The sequence below is a fragment of the Rhagoletis pomonella genome, unplaced genomic scaffold (assembly GCF_013731165.1).
Source record: "Rhagoletis pomonella isolate Grant_MI unplaced genomic scaffold, Rhpom_1.0 Rhpom_scaffold_00007, whole genome shotgun sequence".
NCBI classification, from domain to species: domain Eukaryota; kingdom Metazoa; phylum Arthropoda; class Insecta; order Diptera; family Tephritidae; genus Rhagoletis; species Rhagoletis pomonella.
In genome coordinates this window covers 16,301,689-16,319,016 of record NW_023458561.1, presented here as the reverse complement: position 1 = coordinate 16,319,016, position 17,328 = coordinate 16,301,689, and the positions used below count along the sequence as shown (strand labels likewise).

Here is a 17,328-nt window from a genome sequence, read left to right as displayed (position 1 = left end):
TACTTTGGACTGAGTAGGCAATTGGGAAGTAAAGTCCCCTTTCGTCGTACAAAAATCACACTCTATAACTCATTTATCATGCCATGTTGCGCAGAAGCATGGAATTTGAAAACATCTGATGCGGCGGCTTTTGATGTTTTCCAGAGACATCGTGCATCGAATTAGAATCCAACGGCTATGCTGGCTAGGTCATGCCTTTCGAATGGACATAAGCGCTACGCCTCTGAAAGTGCTCAGCGCCGGTCGCGATGCTAGTAACAGAGGAAGGTCTCCTCTGCGTTGGAAGGACCAGGTGGAGGAGGACTTGTCTTCACTTGGCATTTCCAATTGACCGATAAAATTGCGTTAATACGTTGGGTATATCCCCAATTCAATCTGATACGCATACATAAAAAACTCTCTTATATTTTATTACTACCAGATGCATTATTTACATATCGTCGTTTAAAGTACAAAACCGCATATCGTCATTCTGCAAAACCGCGTAACTGACATTGGCTGCCAAAAATTGGATTTGCTCGCACAAGGTCTTGGCTCAATCCTCATCCATTCGTCCTGAAATATACAAGCCAGAAATGCGATTGCATTACAAAAAAGAGAACCATTTAGAAATATGAGTGTTTTTACGCTCTAGGAAATAATTTCTACAACTTCACATATGCGGTTTTACATTTTGCTGATACGCGGTTTTGCATTTTGTTGATATGCGGTTTTGCACTTTAAACGACGCTATGTATGTAGCTCAAAACCGTTTTCTTCGTCTAAAAGCCAAGTTCGGGAGTATTTCACAATTATTGTGGAAACAAGTTGGGAATATTTTTGGACCATCCGAGATTAGTTCACGACTAATTCAGAAGCATATCGGGTCTAGTTCGGGTTCATTCAGATCTAGTTCAGGACGATTTTGGGTAGGGTTAAAGGCTATTTCGGGATAGTTTACGACCAGGATCGTTTCGAGACTTGTTCTAAATATTTTCAAAAGAAGTTTCGACTTTTTTAGAACTACTTCAGGACAAAATCGGGACTATGTCGGGGTAGTTCGAAACTGAAATTAATGTTGAAGTCGCCGAATGCTTTGCCAAGTCGTCAGCACTCCTAAATAAATGTATGTGAATATCCGGTATACCCTCGCAAAATATTTGGCGGATTTCGGTTATTCTTCTATATGTTATTTTCTACCGTTAATTTTTAGCTGCTCCTCTATTATCAATGCCAGTTAAGCAGCTTAACTTTCTTTCAAAGCTCTAATATTTTTCTCGAACAAGTTCCCCAACACAGATTATAGCAATATCATCTAATTGAAATAAATACTTTCGCCCTAGCAATAGACTCACCTTTTCGAACGCTCAATGCATTTGATGGAGTCAAAGAGTGGATGCTGCACTACGCGCCTTCCAAAATCAAGGCAGTAGTTCGTGTAATCGATGGAACTACGATTACGATGCGGTAAATTGAACACAATTATGCAGTACCTGGATGCACAAATGCATCCCCGAATAATACAGTTATGTGATAGCAGCGGCAGGCACACATCCAAATGCAGTCCGGCAAATTGCAGCAATACAATCAGCATATTGAGAGCAACATTATGACAGCAACAAGCCACAGAAACCGCCATCAAAATTAATGCAGCGGACAAACACCAATGAATAAGAGGATGAAAAGATGCGCATTGAATTCGATGCCGTAGAACGCGGTGCAGGATTTGCGGTTCACATTCATTTGTGTTGTTGTTAATGTAGCAAATGAAATGAAAGAGAAAACCAAAAGCAGATAGTTACATACAATGCGCATACATATAGTATATGTAGATAAATACATAGTTTGCATAATAAAAGCGAGGTGAGTGAAAAGCCGGCAGTGTTCTACAAAGGGGAGCCTCATTGCAGAACAATTAATGTTGGCCGGCTAAGGTTAATTAAACAAAGGCACTATATCAGCACAGTTGCATTTTCAACACCAGCAAGGCAAGCCCTGCCGAATACCAAGATATGACTGGCTGTAAGTTATGCTTTCCTATGTCATATCGTCACCTGAAATGCAAAATAACTTAACAACATCGCCGCTGAAATGAAAAAAAGTCGTGACTATAAATTTTTCATAAAACGATGTGGGGAGTTGTAATTTGACGAAATCCATCATAGCAATCAAAAAGTGAATTTAGAATTTTTTATAAGTGACGACTTTTTGCATTTCAGTGGCGATGTTGTTACGTTATTTTGCATTTCAGGTGACGATATGTATGCATATGTATTAGACTGCATCACAAAAAAAAGTATTATATTTTTAGACTTCTACCAAAATAATTCGGAAAAATATTAAGATTTACGTAAGCTGGATCGATTTGAAAACACCTCCAAAAATGGAATTTTTTTTATGAATAAAAATTGTTTCTTAAAGGATTTTTTTGAAAAACTCCCCTCAAATGACAAAAACTGATACCTCGTACGTCTACATAAGTTTAGTTTTATTATTATTCCACTGAACATTTTTTTAATATTTTGATGCAGATTTTTTAAGCTCTAGCTGCTTTGTTATCTGATGAGATCTTTTGCATAAAATCCTTTAAGAACCTATATTTATTCATTAAAAAACTCCATATTTGGGGGTATATTCAAATTGATCCAGCTCACGTAAATCTTAATATTTTTCCGAAATATTTTGGTGCAAGTCTTAAAATACATATAAACCATTTTATAATTCCAGAGGAAAAATAGTACTGAGTTTTTTTGTGGGTAGTGATGCAGTCTAATGTATATTCATATACAACTTACATACATATGTAAAGTACATATGTATTTATGTATGCATGTAGGTGTACTCGCCTCTCTGTTCGATTGTCTGGCGAACTGTACCATGCAATGGTGGCCAAGGAGCACCGGTTTTGTACTTCGAAGACTGTTATATTCTCCGGTAGTTCTGGTAGGTGTTGGAAGATGCCGGTTGTAGTCACGGCCATCTGCAAGTATTCGAGAAAAGCATTACTTTAACATGAATGTTGCACACACATACATACATACACATGTACTTAAGTTCAGACTCAGTTTTTGCACTAATGGGGTGAGCTCAAGCTCAAGCTGAAAATCGAGTCGGAACTTAAGCTCTGTTTTTATGCATGAGGCCCATTGCCATGATGAGTACTTACTCCCACTTTGTTGGCACGTATCGTCTCGTCTTCACTGCTGGGAGTGAATCGCACTATGTACCGCTGTCCTTCCTGGACTTCAGAAAGCCGAATGTAGGTGGGCCGATATATGCCTGAAACGTTGCCGATAACTCGGCGTTGCCGGAGTATTTTTGCATCGATTTCGCTGCCGCCACATGGTACAATGAGATACCTCAGCTGTAGTGCTCTTGATGGTAAAGCTGAGGTGCGAAAATGTTTGTAGAAAGCAGGAATGCCTCCAAATGGAATCTGAGTACATAGATATATGAAGAAGTGTACTTATAAAATGATCTATGTATGTATCTTCAGAATTTCTAAAGAAGCGTGTAAGCTTAGTTAATCTAAAATGTGCTGATATTATTTTGCAACCTGTTTTCATTGTACATCATTAGGGTTCGAACGATACTATCGATATTGAGTAAGTATCGATACTGAGGGTATAAAAATGAGTACTTTAATACTCGATACCTTATTTGGTGATTTTACTCGAAACTTTGCAAAGTACTCGTAGTATCGAATACTTTTTAAAACGCACACTTTTTAAATTTTTTCTTCCATTGCTTTCTTTGCTTATATAATCCATATCATTCAATTTTGTCTATCACTTAAAATAAACTGAAATTGCGTGTATTCTGTTGCATAACATAAACCAAATAAGTGAAAGTTTAGTGGCCTTATTCATAAAAAATAAAGTAGGTTTAAAGAGCTTAATAAAATGACATTTTCATAAATTTTTCAGTTATAAACCTTTTTTATTTTTGATGAATAAGGCCATAAAACTTTACGCAAAGTTCACGAAAATGCTGATTTTTTAGAAACTTTTTGGGAATGCAGTTTTGTAACCTATTCAAATTTACGTATAGCCTACTACCGTTGACTTTTAATTCAAACTTGCACATTATTATACTAAAATTGAATAGGCTACAAAAATGCATACTAAAACTTTACAAAAATTTCTTAATAAAACTTGAAATTCGTGAAAGTACATTTAACGTTAAAATTGCTTCTAACGTGAAAGTAAGTTCTGCAATGAAATAAAAATCAAATATTTTAAATTTCTATTGTTTTAATTTCAGGAAATAACTAGATATACGATTGAAGAATAAAATAATTTTAGTATCCCAAAAAACGTATTTTAATGAGTCCGATACTGAGTAGTATCGATATTTTTTCCCTGATACTTTTAGAGTATCGATACCATGAGCTCGATGCCAGAACGAGTACTCAGTATCGATACCAAAGTCTGAAATTTCGAACCCTATAAATCATTTAAGACCCCTACAACAACAACATTTCTTATTAGGATTTTTATACGAATCGTAGAAATGGTATGCTGCAACCCGAATAGTATCTTCGAACTTTCGAAATTCGTAACAATGGCATACCTATAAGCGAACGAGTAATTTACAGCTTTTTTGCGTAATTTTGTACGAAAATATTTCTGTGTCGGAAGCGGGATAAAAATTAAGCAAAAGATGTAAATCGATGTGTGTTTACAGGAAATATTACTGGTGTTCATTTAAACAATAGAATATCGAGAAACTTAGGTACGGTTTAGTAATTACATAGTACAATTATTTTGGTTTTTTTAGCCAAATGCATTACCCGAATCTAAAAACTTTAACATGCACGTGTAGTCAAAGGATTCAACTTTAATTTAAAACAAAGGTTCCAAATTTGCAGGCTCTAGTTTATTAATTAATTCGGTTTTAGCCATGCACTTTGTTTGTAAATTTCGATGAATGTTCTGCGCAAACATACAGTGGATGGAGTTGCCGGAGTTATATGCACAATAAATGTTGTATACCTTTCACAGTAGAAGAGGGGCTTCCGCCCTCTTCTTCGGCAACACAGAAGAGATATTTCTCATTAGTAAGCGCGGCCGAAGGCATTAACTGGATTGAAAACTAGTTATTAAGGCATAGGAGGAGTTATAGCTTGCGGCTCAACAATTCAACCAGAAGATGACATAGATGCAGCTTTCCGCAAGGGTTTCAGCATGTCGATTTTTCGTTTTTCGTAACGTATTACGAATTACGAAAATTCCGGTTCTAGAATAAGGGTGCAAATATCGTTACTTCCAATTAGAGCCTTCGATTTCCCGAGATTGCAAGCAATTTCTCGCGAGGATCGCTTTCTCACGAGATTTTCGTGTATCGAAAAACTCGTTATACCCGCGAGCTCCTCGATGATCAATTTAAGGCAGCGTATTTAATTTAGGGTATTTAAACCCTGAACTATTGAATTTTTTTCAAGCGTAATACTTGTCGCTCTCCAGATTATCACCAGAGTGTCCGGATTTGGCGATTTCGCGCCAATTTGGCGATTTTTGTTTGATATTTGCGCGTAAAAATTTAGGAAATCCCCATTGGCGATTTTTGGCCATTTTTTCCCTTCAAATAAATTTTACGGAGTGAAAACCGCAAAGGCAATAAAATATTTGGAAATGTAAGTAAATTCATATTATTATCCTTGCCGCACTCACATGCTTTGTTGAGCGCGTTTTTTGCGTAATGAATTCAAAAAAAACTAAGATTCGAAATAGGATGATGTTAATTCAATAGTTCGAATAAAGTGTTATATGAAGGCTAATAGTTTCTGCTGCAAAACGTTTCCAATATCAAACAGTATGTTATCAAGGTTGAATAGCTCAATATATGACAACAACGGAAATGTAAATCATTCAGACACTTACAGGCCTATTCTGCGTTGGTAACAAAAATTTTGTTACCGGTTAGTAAAGTTACTGTCAATTTTTAAACCCTTTTCGTATTCTCCACACTCTTGTAACCGGTAAATTTTGTTACCATCTCATGAGCAGGCAACAAAATATTGCCCCGTGAAATATGCAACACCAGAATTTCAACAAAACTCCATAGCATAAAGAAAACCACACAATTAGAGGCGGGCCCCAATAAAAGTGTTGAAAAATGAGTTTTCAAAATAAAAAAAAGGAAGTGTGTATTAACAAAAATATTAAAGTACTCTATTATCGTTAATTTAAAAAAGAAACACATAATTCGACTTCAAACTTAAAAAAAAAATTAAAACTTACTTCCGCGAAAAAATGTTACGTTAGAAGGCGTATGGGGTCAGCACTCAAGCGAGTAGCGACACATGTGTACACGTACATTTATGTTCTAACCGTAACTAAATAAATAAAACGAAATGTATTTTGTCATAAATATTAAAGCTTTTTATTATAGTTAACTTTAAGAAAGAAAAGCATAACTTTGACTTCAAACTTAGATACAAAAACAAAAACTAAAAAATGTTACATAAGTGGTCGCATAGGGTCAGAGCTCAAAAGAGTAGCGACAAATGTGTACACGCCGATGTTCTGGCCGTGACTTATTTACGTAGCCCGCGGGGAGTTAGGAGGAAGCTATACAGAGCGCGAGCACACTCCAAGCACTCCAAGACATTTTTTTCAACTTGAAATGACGTTGACCCCAGTCGCCTAATTAAGGGTTAAAGGTATTATATTCGTTTTTGGTTTTAAAAACTTTTTTATAACAAAATCTCATTTTTAAAATAAAAGATTTGTTAAACCGATTTCATTAATTTTATTTAAAAAAAAAATTTTTTCGATTTTTGGCGATTTTTTTTTTTCAGAAATTGCGTTTTTTTATAAACAATCTGGACACTCTGGTATCAACCATCTGCACGCTCCTTTCTAGCGAGGTCCGCACTTTCCTCTCCATTTATTACTTTTACTCTCTTTGCTGGAGCCATCAAACGCAAATAATACACATACATACATACACAGCATATATGTAAGTACATCGAACTAAATTCTTCTTATTCGCATAAACGTTTTTTTTTACAATATAATATCTAACATTTACACAGACAATTTTTTCAGATTTTGTTTTTATTACGTTCGATATGCTTTTGCATACGTATGTCTCGATAACTACTCGACATTACCCGAGAGAATGGCGATACCCGAGATTACTCGAATCCCCGGGTATCGAAATGCTCAAGAACGTGCAAAAGGCCACATTTGAAAAATTTTAAGTTTTACAAGAGAAGCAAACATATTTTTACAAAGCCTTTATCAACTTGCAATGTTGTATGTCCAGACCACCATTTTATACTATAAATATAGCAAAGGTATTTATGGAAAACCTAGTTTAGATATCAACCTCGTTGTAGGCTTCGTATCAAGGAGATACAATTAGAAGACTCTAGATGTCGCCCCGCCAGAAGAAGTTAAATATTGCGCCTAAATGTGTGCACTATTTATATACGTCACAGCGGAAATGGACGACACGCCATTCCCTTAAATGAAATAAACTGCTGATATATGTATGTATATACATACATATGTATGTTTATACTAAATGTGAGCAAACAAAATTGTGCTTGCATAGTCTTCTATTCTCTTTCACTGCAAGTTGAATTATTTTATTATCTATTGCAAAATTTTGTACAGACAATTTAGTCTTGTCGAAGTAGAAAAATAAATAAAATAAAAAAAAACTTTTAAGTAAGCTGTTGATCGAATTTAATATTAATTATTGTTGTTGTTGTAGGCTAGTCGATCGATTGCATTTGTGTGCAAGAAAAATTACTTTTTTCTTCACGTTTTGCCCAACGTTTCGCTAATCACCTTAGCATCTTCAGGGGCGAATCTTTATTTAAATAACAACAGGAAACAACAATGTTATCGAAAAATAATAATGTACACACATACATACATACATGAATACAAAGTTAAATGTTGGATAAACAAATGAAAATACGAACACAAAGAGACTATCACAGGTTTTAATTTGTCTTAAGGCACTTACGTATGGTTTACATTTAATTGACACTGAATATTTAGAAAACCATTTGAAATATTTAAAACATTGAAAATTGACACTAAAACATTAAACATTAAAAGCATTGATACCACCAATATGTGGTACTCTCGTCATACTAAACTTTAACTACAAGCATAGCATCAGTGTCCTCCTTCTTGTTAATTGTTTTTTCCCTTTTCTGTAGAATTCGCAGGCTTTCTTTGGTGTATCTTGTCTTTTCCCTCCGTTCTTTGTCTAATATTTTGACGTTGGCTAGATCAGCTGTGTGACCACTATTTAGTATGTGATGCGCTAAAGCTGTGCTTTGCTTGTTTTTCTTGATATCTGTTTCGTGTTCTGACAGACGAACGCCCAATGCTCTCTTGGTCGTTCCAATATACACTTTGTTGCAGTTTTCGTTTTTTCTCCCTTTGCATGTAACTTCGTATACCACGTTGCTTTGTAGGTGGAGCGGTAGTGGCGTTTTCGTTTGGGAAAAGATTGAAGAAAGCGTGCAATTTGATCGGTATGCCAGCGTTACATTAATTTGTTGGCGTTTATGTCATGGTCAAGTTGTTGGTAGAATCGAGGGATGTATGTGACGCTCTGATATCGCTTCGTATCGTTGGTTGTTTTCGTATTCGGTGCTCTGTTAAATTCGTTGTTTATTTCTGACATTTTTTGTTTTATTAGACTTTGTATTAAGTGGTTAGTTTAGTGGTTGGTAGTTGTTGCTTGCAAGAATTTTGTTTATTTTCATTATGTTCGCGTCTTTGAATTGTTGGTGACTTATTGTTAGTATTTTGTGAATCAGATTTTTAGCTGTGTTGACTTTGTACTTTAAGGGTTGCGAAGACAAGTAATTTATTAAACGCCCAGAGGAAGTAGGCTTTGAGTACCAGTCAAGTAGAATTCCATTACTTTTCCGGTGGATCATGACATCCAGAAATGGTATACGGAAATTGTTCTCTGATTCCATAGTGAATTGTAATTTAGGATGATATTCGTTGAGTCTTTTGAGAATAGTATCCGCGTCTTTTCGTTTTATAATGGCAAATATATCGTCTACGTACTTGACAATGAACTTGATGTCAACGTTGAAATTTTCTTTGAGGTTTATAACGGTGTTGTCTAATAGGTCGTCCATTACAACGTCAGCTATTGTAGGTGAAAGGGGGTTGCCCATTGGCATCCCAAATGTTTGTGCGTAGAAGTTTCCGTTGCATTCGAAGTAGTTGTTGTCTTTCAGACAAAAGTTCAAAATATTTTGGAATTTGTTTTTGGGGATTCCTGTGCTCTGTTCAATTTTGTTCCACTTGTTCATAATAATTTTGACTGGAATATTTGTGAATAAAAAGATCACATCAAAGGAGTTGAAACGCATTTTTAATGTTGTATTTTTCGGAAGTGAACTTTTTAAGTGTTTTACCTACATATCTGGATAAACCGTAACTAGGGGCATTAACCGACGAAGAAATTGGCCGTAAAGGCAAGTCCGGTTTATGCAGCTTTGGCAACCCATAGAGTCTGTGTGCCGTCGCTGCGGTGCACGTGAGTTGTTGCTTTTCTCTGTATTCAATAATTTTGTTTCTGTATAGGTCGTCTACTATGGTGTTGTTTTTCCTCTGTAGCGTGTTTGTTGGGTCGTTTCTTATTGTTTTGTACGTGCTTTTGTTCTCCAGAAGCTTTTTTATCTTGTCCGTGTAGTCCGCTTTGTATAGTATCACAGTTTTATTTCCTTTATCCGCATCCGTCACAATAATCTCATTTTTATGCTTTTTTAAAAAAGTTTTGGTTCTATTGAACGTTTCTAAAATGAACTTTTCTGCTGAAGTTTGTCTAATATTCCTCCTGAATTGCATAATTTGATTGCTCAGTTTACATCTGGTTGCTTCTTTGGTTCTATTATCTTCTATGAGTTGTATTACCTGCTCCATTTCAGCTATAAGCTTAGTATCCAGCTCTTAAGAAAAGCAAAAAACTCCATATAAAATGACGTACAAGAAATGGCTAAGAAATTTTCTTGAGTCAAATTTCCTTAAGGCAGTACGCAGTTCTTCAGAAATTTAGTACGCTTTCTACTACGGTTTTCTAAAGTTTTTTTGTGAAAAAAGAGCACAAGGCAACCCAGGTTTGCAACAGAAATATATGCCCGTTCCATTATTTCTTGAGGAAAGAGTGAGGCAACAGGCTGTGAGGTATAAAAAATGTCAAAATTCCTTGGACACACACGCGAAATAATGGCAATTTTTTCTTGACCGTTTTCTTAAGAGCTGGATACTAAGCTATAACTTGTAAAACGTGAAGAAAAAAGTATTTTTTCTTGCACACAAACGCAATCGATCGACTAGCCTACAACAACAACAATAAAAAAAACTTTTTAATATACAACGCTTTTATAAATCGACTAAAAAGTATAAAATAATATTTCCCAGTCCCACAGAATTTGTTTTGATAACTTTTGATTTTGAAATTTTAGCAAGTCATTATAAACTATTAATGACATTGAAAATTAAAAGCGTGGGGCGCATGTAATACCCTTGAATTGATATGAAAAGTAACATATGTAAGTATGTGGGCATATGAATAACGACCGCTTAAAATCGATCTCAAATTTGTACTTTCGCTGTAGAATGTTATGTAGTTTGACTATTGTCAATGCGCTCCACGTTTTTCGTTTTCAATGTCATTAATTGTTTATAATAACTTTTGCTAAAATTTCTAAATCAAAAGTCATCAAAACAAATTCTGTGGGACTGAGAAATATTTTTTTCTACTTTTTAGTCGATTATTAAAAGCGTTATATATTAAAAAGTTGTATTTTATTTTATTTTTTTTGAAGTGAAACTTCTTTAGCGGCGGTTGGTTGGTTGGGAGTAAATTGGCAAATTCAGCGGAAATTGCACGCGGAAATGGTGCAACGGAAATGGTTGGTTGGTTGAAACAAGTGCTTATTGTGTGTATGCATATGGTATTAATTTAACAAAAATTTGCTAACAAAAGGTTAAAGAATAGAAAAAGACCAATACAGGAATGAAAGCAAAGGTGACTACGAACATAGATAAAGAAAAGGGTAAAGGCAAAAGTAAGAATAACAAGTAAGAAAGTCTAAGTTCGGGCGGAGCCGAACATTAAATACCCGGCGCAAGTATTAAGTATATGTTTTCCACCTTTCCGAAAGCTACCGCTACATGATAAGCCGGGGTGTATACATTTTAAGTAAATTAGCGTCCTTAAATTTCGAAATATTGCAGTTTCAAGCATATCTGAAATTTACCGTTATATGAAAAGCGGCCTCAATTTTAGTCCGATTTCAACAATTTTTAACGGTTTGCTTTTATGTGGCAAGCACAATAACCATACCGAGCTTGGTACAAATTGCTAGAACGGTTAGCGAGATACATATATGTGATCACAAGTGGGCGGTGCTACGCCCATTTTCCAAAATTTTGTCATAAACGTATTTCTTGGTAAAGAATTGTTGCAATCATCAATTTTGAATAAATTAGCTTCAATATTTACTGATTTATCGAAGATTTTGTAATTCTCGAAATTACCGTTATATGGGATGTGGGCGTGGTTATTGTCCAATTTTAGAAATTTTCGGCCATTTAGTAAGCTGTACTAAGGCCAACAACTGTGCCAAGTTTGGAAGAAATTGGTGTAGCGGTTACCAAGATATACACATGTAACCATAAGTGGGCGTGGCTACGCCTATTTGCCAAAATTTTGTAATATTCTTATTTTTCGTCTAAAACTCATTGCAAATATCAATTTTGAGTGAATTATCTTCAGTAGTTACTAAAATATCGCAGTTTTCGTTTTTCTGAAAATTACCGTTATATGGGAGGTAGGCGTGGTTATTGTCCGATTTTTAAAATTTTCGGCCATTTAGTAAGCTGTACTAAGGCCAACAACTGTGCCAAGTTTGGAAGAAATTGGTGCAGCGGTTACCAAGGTATACACATGTAACCATAAGTGAAATAATATTCATGTTTTCCGTCTGAAACTCATTGTAAGTATCAATTTTGAGTGAATTATCTTCAGTAGTTACTAAAATATCGCAGTTTTCGTATTTCTTAAAATTACCGTTATATGGGAGGTAGGCGTGGTTATTATCCGATTTCGCCCATTTTCAATACCATCCGTCCCACGCCCAAAAGAAGTTCACGTACCAAGTTTCGTTAAGATATCTCAATTTTTACTCGAGTTATCGTGTGCACAGACGGACGGACGGACGGACGGACGGACGGACAGACAGTCACCGCTTAATCGATTTCTCTTTTCATTCTGATCATTTATGTATACATTTGTCTATATCTATCTCGATTCGTTTTGCCTGTTACAAACAACCGTTATGTGAACAAAGTTATAATACCCTTGTGCACAAGTGCGCTCGGGTATAAAAAGAAGACCAAGGTAATTTCAAACACTTTACTTATATATATAAGGGCAAAGGTGAAGGAGAATATGTAGATGAAGAAATTGTTAAACATAAAAGTAAAAACAAAGATGAGGATGAGGATACCTATATAAGTAAAGACGAAGATAGGGGAAGAAAGATTAAGATAAAGGTAATTAAAGAGGAAAGGATATATTGAGAGACACAGAGACTCAATCTGGGAACTATTTTGAGATTTTAGAGATTTTCGGGATTCTCGGGACTTATCGATATAATAATCGATATTTTTATCGGTTTTGTTATTGATATTTTTATCGATATCTTTATCGAATTTTTTGTCAATTTTGCTATTGATATTTTAGGAACTTATCGATATAATAATCGATATATTTTATCGATTTTGTTATCGACATTTTAATCGATTTGCTGTCGATTTTGTAATCAATATTTTTAACCATTTGGTTAGCGATGTAGCTATCGATAGTTTTATCGATTTTGTTATCGATATTTATCGATTTTGTTATCGATATTTTAATCGATTTTGTTATCGATATTTATCGATTTTGTTATCGATATTTACCGGTTTTGTTATCGCTATTTTTCGGTTTTGTTTTCGATATTTATCGATTTTCTGGTCGATATTTATCGAATTTGTTATCGATATATATCGAATTTGTTATGGATATTTTTATCGATATTTTTATCAATTTAGCTATCGATATTTTTATAGATTTTGTTATCGATATTTATCGATTTTGTTGTCGACATTTATCGATTTTGTTATCGATATTTATCGATTTTGTTATCGATATTTATCGATTCTGTTATCGATATCTATCGATTTTGTTGTCGATATTTATCGATTCTGTTATCGATATCTATCGATTTTGTTGTCGATATTTATCGATTTTGTTACGGATATTTTATCGATTTTGTTATGGTAATTTTTATCGATATTTTTGTCGAGTTTCTAATAGTTTTTGCTACCAATATTATCGATTTTGCTATCGAAATTGTTCTCGAATTTTTTATCGATTTTTTTATCGATATTTTTATCAGGTTTTTATCGATATTTTATTGGATGTTACTATCAATTTATTATCGAAAGAGTATAAAGATAAAAAAAAAACAGAATAGCATAAATGTAATTAGAACAAACAGGGGTAGAGGTAGGGATCTAGGTAGAAAAAAGACAAAAAATAGAACCTTATGCAAAAGCAGATGTATGTATGCATTAGCGCACACAAGGGGTGGGTTTTGGGGTTCAAAACCCCCCCTTAAGCTAATAACCTCAAATACAAACTGTATCTTAAAGCTAAGAATCCAGCTCTCAAGGAAATTATAAGAAATATTTATTATAATTTCTGTTGCCTGAAAAAGCGCTTTGCTGTTGCTGTAAATTTCTATGAGGAAATAAATATACGAGCATTTTATATGAATTTTTCGTTTTTCTTGAGAGTTCAGTTAATTTTTTCGGTATTCGAAATATTAAAAAAATTTAGCAATCGTGAAAACTCACCATCTCTATCGAAAACCAGAAACCAGAAATCGAAAAAATGAACATAAAAGTGCAAAAATTTATGGAATCAATAAATTTATATTTACTGACTCTTTTAAAATTTTTTATTAGGTACTTTTAAAAGTTGAGCGCATCTTGAGTTTATAGAACTTTTTATTAAACAAGTAGTTTTTAAGGAAAGACCACAACCGACTTCAAATTTAGGGGTACCGTTAATTTCTTCATAATCCAATCATCGGATCTCTAAACCAAATTACGGGACGACCCTTGAGGTAGCATCTTTCCAATAAAAAGAGGATTATTGAAATCGGTTCACGTGGTCAAAAGTTATGTATTCCGGCGTATTGATAACCTCGTCTTTTTTTGAAGTCGGTTAAAAGTGTTTGAGTTCTGTTAATCTTATGTAAATAAAGTGCAGTTTATGGATGTTAAAACGTTTATTTATTTATTACATACTGTACATAAAACTTGCATGAATATATTTTGAAGAGCGTATTATCTGAAGCAAATTTTCAGTATTTTCCGGTGATATATATTCAGAAATATAAAAACCCCCCTAAAATATATTCCTGGGTGCGCCTCTGTATGTATGTATGTACACTGAGGGAAAAAAATATTAAAATCAAATAGAAACGTAATTGATCTTACTATCAACGTCAACGAAAGTACTGTATATTGGTAAATATTCAATTCAATTACGCGCATATTAAAATGACCGCGTTCATACCCCTGCAGGGAAAGCTACTAGTTGGTACTAGAATTCTACCAGTTTTCGTTTCAGCCCAAATAGTTCACGTTCTATCCTTTTTCAATGTTAGCGACTGGTATTTTTAACATTGCGGTGTCCTACTAGATGTCAATTGTCAGGCTATGCATCCGCATCTACTAGTAGAAATACTAGTAGCATCATACCAGTTGATGAGATAGTGTGCCAATTCATTCCCTATGAAAAGCATTAGTATGCATTTTTGTTCGCGGCGCTCCAACAGTCGCAATGGCCGACAGAGCAAAGCCCTCGCGTGGTATGCCTGAGGTACCAGGTTCAAGCCCTGATGCAGGGAATTTTTTTTTAAATTCTTTTCATAATATTTCTTTTATTTGTATTTTTTATTTAGGGTTTTTTTATTATTCTTAGATTTGATAAAAAAAAATATTTTTTTTTAATCTATTTTTTTATGGCACAAGTATTTCTTCCCATATATTTGTTTCTTTTTTTTTGTAATGCAACTAGATTTTTAAGTTTGTTATTTATATTTAAATAGAAATAATTATTCCTACTTACATTGATCTAACTTTAAAAATCTGAACCACCTCCAAGCGGCCTCGAACCTGCGATCCCAGAACCAGAACCAGTAGTCTTCGCGTGACGCCACAGCCGACATTTGTAAGAAAAGCAATTAATTGCGTTTTATTTTAGGCTTTGGTAATTCAAAGGCAGATGTCGCTGAACGCTTAAGTGCTTCGAAAATGTCGATCTGGTAGTATATGAACTAGTATTTTTTCTAATTGGTTTGGGTTTTCACTGCAGGGCACTGAAAAAGCATCCGCGAAGTGAATAATCAAGACAAAAACTAAAAAAAAAAATTTTATTTGCATGTTGCCTGCAGTGGAATTCGAACCGACCATCTCCGGATATCAACAACTTGTGGCAAGCATCTTTGCGCACTCAGCTACACCCAGGCATATAAATTTACCTTCAAATGTTGAATATCCATCAACACCACAGCACGCGATTTGTATTATGTATGTATGTGTGTGTTGTCGCCGCTCTGAGAGCGGCGCTCTGCATGCTTGGGGTGCGTATGTACACTTACATATACATACTCAGATGTGAACAGTCAAATACGTGCGTAATAAAGTTTGTATGAAAATATTATTTTTAAATACGAACATTTTTAAACGATAATCAAATATAAAGTATTCATTTTTACTAGGCATTATTTCCATCAGTGTAAGTATATGATTTTCACCCTTCCGAAAGCTACCGCTACATGGTAAGCCGGTGTGTATCAATTTTGAGTAAATTAGTGTCTTTAAATTGTGAAATATTGAAGCTTCAAGCATTTCTGAAATTTGCCGTTATACGAGGGTCGTATGAAAACTACCCGATTTTGAATAGAGATGGCGCTGCTAGAACTAAAAAAAATATTTTGCTAAAAAATACAACTCTTCAAATAACACGTGTCAAAATTTCTCAGCGATATGACATTTACAACAAATTTTATACGTGTTAGAATTGAGTTACTTTTGTGCTTTTTGTCAACATGGAAAGAATTGAATATCGAGCAGTGATAAAATATTTGTTTTTGAAAAAGAAAACAAACGACGAAATTAAATCGGAATTTAACGAAGTTTATGGAGACTCTGGACCGTCATTAACAACTATAAAATATTGGGTAGCTGAATTTAAACGCGGCCGTACGAGCATTTTTGATGAGGAACGTTCAGGTCGTCCAAATGAGGTCACTACACCAGAAATGATAGAAAAAATCCGTGATATGGTAATGAGTGATCGAAGATTGAAAGTGCGTGAGATTGGTGAGAGTCTGGGCATTTCAATTGAACGGGTTAATAACATTTTGCAAAATCATTTGGATATGAGAAAGCTTTCCGCAAGATGGGTGCCGCGATTACTCACAACACACCATAAACAAACACGTGTTTCCATTTCAAATGATTGTTTATCAATGTTAAACGCAAATCCCCAGGAGTTTTGGCGTCGATTTGTAACTGTCGATGAAACGTGGATTCATCACTCCACACCAGAGACCAAAGAACAGTCAAAACAGTGGACTCGTCGTGGTGAACCAGCTCCAAAGAAGGCAAAGGCGATATTATCAGCAAACAAGGTTATGGCCACAGTATTTTGGGATGCGCGTGGGGTTATACATATTGATTACCTACAAAAAGGAAAAACAATTAATGGCGAATACTACTGCAAAATATTGGGTGATTTTGACAAGGCTTTGAAGGAAAAACGTCCACATTTGTTGAAAAAAAAGTTCTTTTTCATCAAGACAATGCACATGTGTCGTAGCCATGTCTAAATTCAATGAATTAGGCTACCAAATGCTTCCTCATCCACCGTATTCTCCAGATTTGGCCCCCTGTGACTTTTTCCTCTTTCCTAATCTTAAAAAATGGGTCGGCGGGAAAAAATTTAGCTCAAATGATGAAGAAATTGCAGCAACAAATGCTTATTTTGAAGGGTTGGAGTAAACCTATTATTCGGAAGGGATCAAAACATGGGAAAAACGTTTGCTTAAGTGTATCGAGCTAAAAGGAGATTATGTTGAAAAATAAATTGAATTTCGTTAAAAAAATCGTTTTATTCTATTCAAGGCCGGGTAGTTTTCATACGACCCTCGTATTATCTGAAAAAAACAAAATCGCTCACTTCCAGCTTTTTTTTTAAGTAATTTTGTGCCGACTTTTTAGGAGGAAGTCAGAT

General features: G+C 34.7%; 1 protein-coding gene across 2 annotated transcripts in view; it reads right to left on the bottom strand.

Annotated features, from left to right (window-relative positions):
* LOC118742380 overlaps positions 1 to 17,328 on the bottom strand; it is a 265,677-nt gene that overhangs the window by 14,648 nt on the left and 233,701 nt on the right. For both annotated transcript variants that reach the window (XM_036474410.1, XM_036474411.1), the window contains exons 7-9: positions 3,146 to 3,415; positions 2,826 to 2,959; positions 1,335 to 1,472 (exon numbers count right to left, since the gene is read on the bottom strand). In XM_036474410.1, the coding sequence (XP_036330303.1) occupies positions 1,335 to 1,472; positions 2,826 to 2,959; positions 3,146 to 3,415 (542 nt within the window). The remainder of the gene's footprint in view (positions 1 to 1,334; positions 1,473 to 2,825; positions 2,960 to 3,145; positions 3,416 to 17,328) is intronic.